Consider the following 9,829-nt stretch of genomic DNA (forward strand, 5'->3'; position numbering starts at 1 on the left):
CAAAAGTTACATTTGATAAACGCCGGGAGCGTTGCTAAGTGTAAAAAGCAATTACGGTGCTCTGCATACAGCAGCCCCCTTAACTGGATGAATGCTCAATAAATACATAAATAAAATATCAAATTACAAACCTTATCAGCCATTTACGCCAAGCCACCCTGCTGACTTTAGCAGTTTAACCTTATTTTACCGTGTTTCTCGTTCCAAATATAATTATTCTCATAAAAGAAGGTTCTGTTCCTAAATCAGGGCAGAATTGGTTAAATACACTTGTTTATATTACAGCCTCATTCAATCAGGGCTTGAGTTTAGCCGGGAGGGGAGGGGGAGAGCTCCGGGGGTCGCAAAGTTCTCTACCCTTTCTTCCCAGGGTCACAGCACTAGAGAATTGGGGTTGTGCTGCTCCCGAACGCCGCACGCCCCGCTCCCGCGGCCCCTGATCGGGCGGATCGGCAAGAGCGGGCAGGAGTGAGGGAAAAGGGGAGGGGAGAGCTGGCACCCCGGGATCGGGCCCGCCGGGAAGGGGAAGGATGAAAAAGGATAGAAAATAAAAGAAAAGGAAGGTGCGGGGGGAGATGATCTCCCAGTGCCTAGCCCCTTGGCAGGCGCTCCTGTACGAAATTCAATCTCTATTTTTTATGAGAAGTAAACTGTCTAAATAAATTTTATTAGGAGCAACCAATATATTTTCTGGTAGTTCCCTTTGTTCCAGTTCTACGTGTGTGTAACAATCTAAAACCTATTTATTGAGGAAAAATCACTGGATCCGTCATAGAAAATCCTTTTACTTTGCTGTGAAGTGATTTCTGAAGACATTCTTGTCACTCTGAAGATTTTGGGCCATTGTGCTAAAGCCTTTCCTTGTTAGGAACTTCAGTTCCTATGATCATGGGGGGAATACCGTAAATTATAACAGGGAAAGGACTTGACTGGCAGTTTTCTGGCTACACTGGGAAAATGGAAAGATGACGGGGAATAAAATCCTTGTAAATACATTTCCGACGCTGCCCAGGTGAATTCTCGCACTTGACAAAACAGGAATGCGCGGAAGCGGAGTGTGATTGGAGTGTTTTACATATGCCCCACTGTAATTTTCTTTCTGACACGCTTAAGTGTCAGCCCTGCCCGCACTTATCTCTCCCACAGATTTCCTTCTCTGATTTCCCCCCTTTCCCTTAAGATGATTGTGCTCTGAAGTCTTGGAAGAAATGATTTAGTTTGTTTATGCTGCTATAAAAATCAAGAGCAATAGAAAAGTCATAAAATGAAGCGCGCTATCAATCACACCGCAACATTGTTATTCAGCAGTTACTAACAGAGATTGATAATCCTTTGATTTCATCCCATTGTTATTACTCTGATGTGTCTGCACATTAACTATTACACATTTATTTATCGACCTGAAACATACAACACGGAGTAGCTGCACGCTCACGCCTTGCCGCTCTGCCCGCGGCACGTTAGGCAGAACCCGGCTGCAGGCACCTGCAGCGCTCGGACGTAATTGTCAGTGGCTACAGCTAAAACTGAACCTCAAAAGCCCCGTCCGACCCCTGACCACTCGCGTCACTCCGGCCCCAGGCAGGGCCAGACCCACCACGGCCGCGAAAGCTGCGCGTCCCGCGGCTCCCGCCGGCCCCTGCCCGACTCCCTTCAGCGGCTCCGCGGGCTCCGGTCTGCGGGTCTCGGCGTCCGGCAGCGGCTCTCGGGATTTTTCACCTCCGGGGCGTCCCCTCTGGCCCTGGAGTTGTACACAGACAGTAGTTTTCAAAGGAAAAAAGCGAAATAAATTAACCGTCTCCGGAGTCCCCCATTCAACGGGAAAAAAAAAAAATCCCGAAACTCCCACCCCACTTCCACCTCTTTCTTTCTATGTCTCTCCAGCTATATTGTGGCCCCGCTCCGGGTTTCTCTCCCTGCTCTTAGCGGCCGTTCCAGGGCATCCAGGTTCATTGCAAGAGCCCGACGTCTCGAGAGCTGAATTGAACCAATGTAGCCTGTGCATGGAGGGGAAAAAAAAAAAGAAGCAGCAAAACTGCCCTAGAGATCGGTCGGACGGTTCCTTTGTTCAGCCGCTGCCGAAAACCCTGCACATCTGAGCTGCAAACAAAACCACTCTTGCATCTGTTCGCATGCAGTATTTACAATGTTTCGTGTAAGTCAATTGGGTGTCAGAAAAAAAAAAAGCCATTGGCACTGTATTATTTAACACAGACTTCACTGGGCTCCCTTTTTGTTGGAAGCTTTATTTGCACTAAATGAATAATCTTAATTGCATCACTTTTGAATTAAAAATCAATGTTAATCAAGTTGGAAGTAGTAAATATCAGTTTTCATTGTGCCCGGGTAGAGGGTATTTTTCTTGTTTTGCAAATAAAAATACAAGTCAAATAACTTTAAAAGGGCCTTATGTTCTGCTACAAATACAATTGAAACGGATTGTTTAGGAGCGGATCAGAAATGGTACAGAATTTTGCACTTAATTTCCTCAGTTATCATTTACAATAAGAACCTCTTGGCTTGACAGCCAAGTCTAAACAGTAGTAAATTAGTACAAATTTATACTGATTTTACTCTAATAATCGTAATAAAAGCTTATAGATTTGGCACTAATTACATAAATGCCTAATGATCTTGAAAATTACTCTGGTTAGAAATATATTACTAATCTAAACTTTGTTGTTGGCTGGCTTTGAAAAATCAGAACATTAGAAATGGTTCGCTTCACTTGTGCAAAGCACTTTAAATTGTTCAAGTAGTTTAACATATTCAAGAGGAAAATAAAAAGCATTTAACTTTATTTACTGCTTTAAACTTAGTTTGTAGGCGAGCCCAACTTGGCAATTTTACCCGAAAAAAAAAAAAGGGCTTACGGGCTTCTAATGCCACCTGGGGAGGTGGCGCTCCCCGGGCGGCCGGGACGCGCGGTGCCGGGCTCCCTTTCCCCGAGCTGCGCTGTGTTGTGCATCGCGTGGGGCCGGGACAGGGCGGCGGAGAGCCCCCGGGGCCAGGCGAGCCTCTGCGGCCCTGGCCGCTGCGAGAACTCGCCTAAGTTTGTCTTTCCTCGCCGCTCCGCAGCCGTCGGGGCCCGTCGACAGCGGCGGGTGGGTGAGAGCCGGGCCGCGGTATCCGCCGTCGCCTCCGAGCCTGGTCCCCGGGGCAGACGGCGAGCGGGGCCAGCGATGTCCGCTCCCGCGCCGCGCAGCCGCCCGCGCTCACCCGCTTGCATCCCCCCGATGGGCGCTGGGCTTGCAAGCCACCCCCGGGAGACTGACCGCGTCGGGTCGGAGGGTGCGCTCCGAGGAGGCATTAAATATAAAATTAAAAAAGGGAAAAAAAGAAAAAATAATAAATCAGAGGTGACCCGGAGCGGAAGGAGGGTGGCAAATCTGCGTTTGAAAGAGAATGGGAGAGGGGGAAAGAGGGCGGTGAAGGAGAGCGGAGCAGGGGAAGGGAGCAGCGGCGCGGTGCGGGCCGGGCCGGGGCGGCGGGAGGCCGGGGCGGCGGCGGGCGGGCGGCGGGCGGGCGGAGCGGGGCGCTCCGGGCGCTGACATTTGCAGGCTGCCCTCCTGATTGGTCCCCGCGCCGAGCTGCTCACGGGTTCATTGAAGTGTTAAGCACCTCCCCGTCTCTCTAAAGGACATTATAATGCAAGAGACCCCCTTTTTAACCACACACCGAATTTTCTTTCATTTAGGCGATCTATATATATATCTTATATCTATTTTAAATAACTTAAGGCCGCTAAAATTTGGGGGGGAACAGCCTTCGCCCTGGAGCGGTGCGCGATGCTGTCTCACGCCGACCTCCTGGACGCCCGTCTCGGTGAGTTTCCCCCAACACCCCCCCGCCCCGCGGCGGCTGCACCGGCGGCGGCAGCGGCAAGCGGGGAGGAAGCCGGGGCAGGAAATTGACAATTTGTTCCTTATTTTACCTTAATGCGATCTAAATGGGCTAATTCCTTTAAAAGTAATTGTACTGTATTAAAGTTTAATTTGATTTAACATTAAAAAAAAAAGAGAGAGGGAGACCTACGGAGTATGTAGATCTACAGCGAGTTGCGGATCATGTAATTTCTCTCTCCCTTGTTTTTATATACATACCTACACATTATTACTATTATTATTATTATTATCATTATTATTATTTTAGGACGGATGAGCTCGATGGTAGTTACGGAGGAGTTCGGGGTGGCATTTTCCTGCTCGACTGCTTGCTTTACTCTCCCCTGCTTTTTCATCAAAAAAAAAAAAATGAAAGGACAGAAATATCTGTAGCTACCTATTCATGGTTATTCACGCATTTGTTTAGAGTAGCGGAGGGAAGAGAAGGGAAATATCGGCCAGGGTGACCGAGGTCCCCGCACATCTGTCGCGGAGGTAAAGCTCCCGTCAGCAGGGCGGCTCGAATGTTATTTCTTTCTCTCCGTCTCTTTCTTTTACCAGCCCCGCTGGAAAACCCAAGCTGAACCCGGCAAAACCTTCCCGCCCCCCCTTCTCCTCCCTTGGTCTCGCAAGGGGAGGCCAGGCGGGGAGCTGGTTATTTAAGCAGGAAGAGGAGCTGTTTGGTGTAAAGTTTTCTCTCCTCCGCCCAGGTTGCGCCGGGCCGGGGGCTCTGCACACCGCGGATCCGAGCTTGGTTGCGGGGCTGGCGGGCAGCCGGGAGGAGGTGGGGGCGGCGGGGTGGAGGCTGTGGCCGTGGCCGGATGCCTCTCGCTGGTTCGGTGCGCTAGAAAGCGGCTCTGATGGATACATGCCCTGCTGCAGGGGAGTGACCGCGGCTCCTTTGCTTCCGCAGGGATGAAAGATGCGGCCGAGCTGCTGGGACACCGGGAGGCGGTGAAGTGTCGGCTGGGCGTAGGGGGCTCGGATCCGGGGGGACACCCAGGAGACATGGCTCCCAACTCGGACACGGTGGAAGGGACCACCCTGCTGCCGGGGGAGGACATCACCACAGTGGGATCCAACCCCAGCTCCTTAGCCGTCAGCGCCAAAGACCCCGATAAACAGCAGGGCCAGCAAGGCGGCCAGAACCCGAGCCAGGCTGGGCAGCAGCAGGGGCAGCAGAAGCAGAAGCGGCACCGCACACGGTTCACGCCGGCGCAGCTCAACGAGCTGGAGAGGAGCTTCGCCAAGACCCACTACCCGGACATCTTCATGCGAGAAGAGCTGGCCTTGCGCATCGGTCTCACCGAGTCCCGGGTGCAGGTATGACCAGCCGCCCCCGCGCAGTACCCTCCCCTGCAGCGTCCGCCTGTCCCTTCCCCGAGTGCACCGACGGCGGCACGGTCGGCCGGTGGCGAGGCCAGACACAAAGGGTCGGGGAGGGTGGGTTCCCCAAATCTCAGCCCGACCCCGGGAGAAGAAATACACCCCTAAAAGAAACAGTTTGAGAAGGAAGCCTTGAAACCGGACGCACCCCGGCCTCCTTTACGCAAAGCTGTACGCTTGGGCTGTCCCCTACCCGACTGCAGCGCAGTGGTCCCGAGCGGGGCGCGGGTGGAGTTTCCCCCCGCTCCACGGTCCTGTTCGGAGCAGGAAAGAGTCTGGGACAACACAGCCCGAGCCGTTTTCGGCTCTGGCGGTGGCTCGGCGCTAAGAGACGAGCCCGAGCGGCTGGGGAATTGTCCCCGCTCCCCGGTGAGGAGTCCGGCAGCGGCAGCAGGGCCTGGGGCCGCTGTCCAGGGTCCTGCCGGCGGCTCTGCCCGGCGCCGGCGGGACGGGGCGTCGACTGGAGCCCGGAGAGCGGGAGTAGGGGGTGGGGAGAGGCACACAGACTCGTAAAAAGGCACTTCGGTAAAAAACAGCTGTGTTTGGGCTCGGAGTTTCTCAGTACGGGTTTTTGTAATGCTTGGGGTCGGCAGAGGTAGCGAATAACTTAAATATCTATATTTCGTTCTCGAAAGTACATACACGTAGCTATACATATTTGCACATGGGCACATAAGAAACTATTTAGTCGAATAAATGTAAACGAAATTTGGAAAAGGGGGAGATGATTCCACCGCCTAAACTGCTCAGATGCGGCTTTTGTGTGTGGAGGGATATTTTAGCTACTTTCTGGGTGAGCCCCTTCCAGGAACGAAAGCCTGCACAATGGGAGCACTTGTGTGAAGCGCATCCTCCCTCAGCACAGCGCACCGGCAATGCCGCCGCACTTCGCCGGTGATCAAAATCCCTCTCGGCCCCTCAGATAAATAAGCAGACGCCAAAAGAAATCCTTAAATTAACGTTTTTATGAAAGGAAACCGACTCCGCTCTCGAATGTGACAGTAAATGCACGTCTGCTGTTAAAAAGTAAAACAATTTGACTCAGCCTACACAGGACTATAATTAGTTTAAATTAAGAACGAAATTAGATTCACAAATAAAATATAATTGGACAACTGACTCTATGAAAAAAGAAAACGAGGTCTATTAAACTTTATTGGGTTTCCCAAAGGTTAATGATACCAATTTCAATATTAGGAGTGTGGTAAATGAAGTAAAATATAAAATATAAAATGGAAATAGTTATTTTCTAATAGCACATCAAAGAAATTCGTAGCAAAAAAGACAAAGTGTTTCAATGGCCTCGGCACAATCTTAAACCAACGCTAACAGCTCGAGACTGCTGATAAAACAGTTTAATAGAGTGGCAATTTAAATATTTTTTACAATAATGTTCTGTAGTTTAAAAAGTAATCAGATCAACATAACCTTCTTAATTAACACTTCAAAATGATTAACATTATGTAATCTAAGGCAAAATAATTTATGTAAAATGTATTTACCTCACATTCCTATGTATCACTGCTCCTTGACCAAATTTAAATTAAATAGTAATTGGTTTATGTTCTTATATGAGTACTTTACAGTTTTCTTTATAGTTAACAGATTGCCTACACATTCCTTGCAGTATGTAGGCTCCACACTGATTAAGGAATGCTCCAAATAGTGAATTTATAGCGGTTGTATATGTTTTTAAGGGTTTTAGATGCTAGGATAAATCACCTCTTTCCTCATTTTAGATCTATATTTAATGTATATGATACATTTAAATAATTATTAGAGCGGCTGGTGCTTAAATGGGAGTCCAATTCCATGTCTGATATTGCTCTGCTTTTCAGGCTGGTGTAATAAAACCATTCTTTTTATAGCATGCCATTATTAGAAACCAATTTCAGAATTATTTATAACCTGGAATGGCTTATTAAGCAGCAATGCGAGAATCATGCAAATTATGCGATCAAATGCAATATAATAAGCATAATCATTAGTCTCTAGCACGGATTAATTAACTTTCAATATTTTATTTACATAAAAACCAAATCAGTGAAATAACTTCTGCACAGTCAGGCTTGCCTTTCAATATTTTATACGAACAAAAATAATGTGCTGTAATTCCACTGACCGTGTCCCCCACAATGGTCCCGTCACCTGCCACATCTTAATAGGGGACAAGCTGAGAGTATTTTCTAGTTTTCTAATGGAATGAGAAATTGCATTTTCTTCCTCTCCCAGCACTATTAAAGTGTAATGAATTCGGCCCAGAGTTCACGGCTGGCTGATCGAAATGAACCTGAGATCTGAGCTTTAATACAGCTCTCCAGATTTCCTACCAAATCTTCACATTAATCATCTGCTGGATTCCAATGAGATCTTCATAAAGCTTCGGCTTCTGAAAAAAAGAAAAAAAAAAAAAGAAAAAAAAAAAAAAGAAAAACAAAAGTGATATTCTCCCCCCTTCAGTCTCTCTCACCCATTTATGGCTGGATAATTAAATGGGCTATATATTTTAAAATACATTTACAGTATATCCATATTACTGTAACAGCAGACATCATCAGGGTAGATTTTTAGATTCCAACCTCCATTAGATTCTCACTGTTGTATTAATAATTTTCAGGGGCTAGTTGCATTTTAGAAGGAGTCCAAAGTCGTCAAACGCTCGTGGTTAATATATTTCTAGAGTTGTCATGTGTGCCTTTTCAAAATCTCCCCCAGGTTTTCCCTGAATTTTAATCTGTCATGCATTAGTTTTCAACTGGAAACATTCACATTTTAAAAGCATATGCAGCATAGCTATGAGCTGAGGCGACCAGACCTGATGGAGATTCTGTACACCACCAGTAAACCATGAAACATAAAAAGATTTTGTAGCCGCAATTTAACTATTAACCCTAAAACATAATTGAACGCGGTTTTTCGATTATTCATGTAACGTTTAGTTCCCTAACGGCTGTTCATTCCCGCTAATGGGCACCCGCGCTCCTCACTCTGGGTATGTAGCATGAAGACTGGGGCTACCGCAAGTCCGGACGCTGCGCTCCTCTGAATTTCGGGCTTTTCACCCGAACAACTATCCTGGTGCCCTCGGCAGCGCTGCGGTGTGTCCCGAGCATCCGCTTATCTAAAGCAGTTTTTCTTTTTTTTTTTTTTTTCGGTGGGAGGGTTTCCTGCCCTGGGACACGGACGGCGCTGGGCGAGAGGGCTGGGCCACGGCAAGGGTCCCCGCTCCTGTGACAGCCCGGGAGCGCTGCCACGCAAGGGCAAGAGCCGTGGACCCGTCATTTATTTTTGTCTTATGGTGTTTTTTTTCTAGGGGAGAGGCCAGGCTACTCTCCCGGATTCTCCTCCCGAGAGAGGGAGGCCGCAGACGGCTCCGTCACGGGACGGACACATCGATCGTTTTCGTTATAAAAAGTTCCAGCGGTTTCGTTAAACCGTGGCGGGGACTCGCGTGGGGCGGTGGGTGTGAAGAGCGGCCGTGAGAGAGACAACGACCGGGGAGGGGGAAACACTCGGCGGGGGGCTGTGCGGCAGGAGAGGGGGCAGAGGCCGGGTCGGAGGTGACGGACCCCGTCCCACCGAGCCGGGCCCCGGCCGCACCGCGGGTGGGTCGTGGCTAACGGTGCGTGTCGCTGCCCGTCGCCCGCAGGTCTGGTTCCAGAACCGTCGGGCCAAGTGGAAGAAGCGCAAGAAGACCACCAACGTCTTCCGCGCCCCGGGCACGCTGCTGCCAACGCCGGGGCTGCCGCAGTTCCCCTCGGCAGCCGCCGCCGCCGCCGCCGCCATGGGCGACAGCCTCTGCTCCTTCCACGCCAACGACACCCGTTGGGCCGCCGCCGCCATGCCGGGCGTGTCGCAGCTGCCGCTGCCGCCGGCGCTGGGCCGCCAACAGGCCATGGCGCAGTCCCTCTCCCAGTGCAGCCTGGCGGCTGGGCCGCCGCCCAACTCCATGGGCCTCTCCAACAGCCTGGCGGGCTCCAACGGCGCCGGGCTGCAGTCGCACCTCTACCAGCCCGCCTTTCCCGGCATGGTGCCCGCCTCCCTGCCCGGCCCCAGCAACGTGACGGGCTCGCCGCAGCTCTGCAGCTCCCCGGACAGCAGCGACGTGTGGCGGGGAACCAGCATTGCCTCCCTGCGCCGCAAAGCACTAGAGCACACAGTCTCCATGAGCTTCACCTAATGGCCGACGCCTCGCCCCGCGCCGCCGCCTCCCCCCGCGCCCCCGCCTCGCCCACCCGCCCCGGCCCGCCCCGGCCCCCCGCCTTCCCTCACCTGACTTACCAGGGAGTCGACTCAGGATCTGAAATCAGACGCCAACTGACTGGTTTGTGGGCTGAGAAACACCCCCCCGCCTCCTCCCCTGTGCATCCCCCGCTCATCCCCTCCGCCTCCCTTGGCCCGGCTTGCCCCGTGGCCCCCTCTCCCCGGCGGCGGGAGGACTCGGGACCTCTCCGAGCCCGACCCTCTTTCTCCTTCCCTCCCTCGGCACGATCCGGCACTCCCGCCGGCCGCCCGACCGGCTTTGCAAAGAAGCGCGTTTTTGTTTTGCTTTCTTAATT

At 51.1% G+C, this 9,829-nt stretch overlaps 1 protein-coding gene across 1 annotated transcript; it reads left to right on the forward strand.

Annotated features, from left to right (window-relative positions):
* Nucleotides 1-3,788: 3,788 nt before the first annotated feature.
* Nucleotides 3,789-9,450, forward strand: OTP (orthopedia homeobox). The gene is made up of 4 exons (XM_071802704.1): nucleotides 3,789-3,825; nucleotides 4,595-4,668; nucleotides 4,767-5,207; nucleotides 8,920-9,450. The coding sequence occupies exons 1-4, from the start codon at nucleotides 3,789-3,791 to the stop codon at nucleotides 9,448-9,450; spliced, it is 1,083 nt and encodes a 360-aa protein (XP_071658805.1).
* The last annotated feature ends 379 nt before the right edge of the window (nucleotides 9,451-9,829 follow it).

Source organism: Patagioenas fasciata, chromosome Z (genome assembly GCF_037038585.1).
Source record: "Patagioenas fasciata isolate bPatFas1 chromosome Z, bPatFas1.hap1, whole genome shotgun sequence".
NCBI classification, from domain to species: domain Eukaryota; kingdom Metazoa; phylum Chordata; class Aves; order Columbiformes; family Columbidae; genus Patagioenas; species Patagioenas fasciata.

What these genes read in the sequence shown, in the direction of transcription:
- OTP (XM_071802704.1), top strand. Translation starts at nt 3,789, where the DNA reads ATGCTGTCTCACGCCGACCTCCTGGACGCCCGTCTCG. An exon ending in CCTCCTGGACGCCCGTCTCG is followed by an intron (nt 3,826 to 4,594) that starts GTGAGTTTCCCC and finishes TCCTCCGCCCAG; the next exon opens with GTTGCGCCGGGCCGGGGGCT. An exon ending in TGGCGGGCAGCCGGGAGGAG is followed by an intron (nt 4,669 to 4,766) that starts GTGGGGGCGGCG and finishes GCCCTGCTGCAG; the next exon opens with GGGAGTGACCGCGGCTCCTT.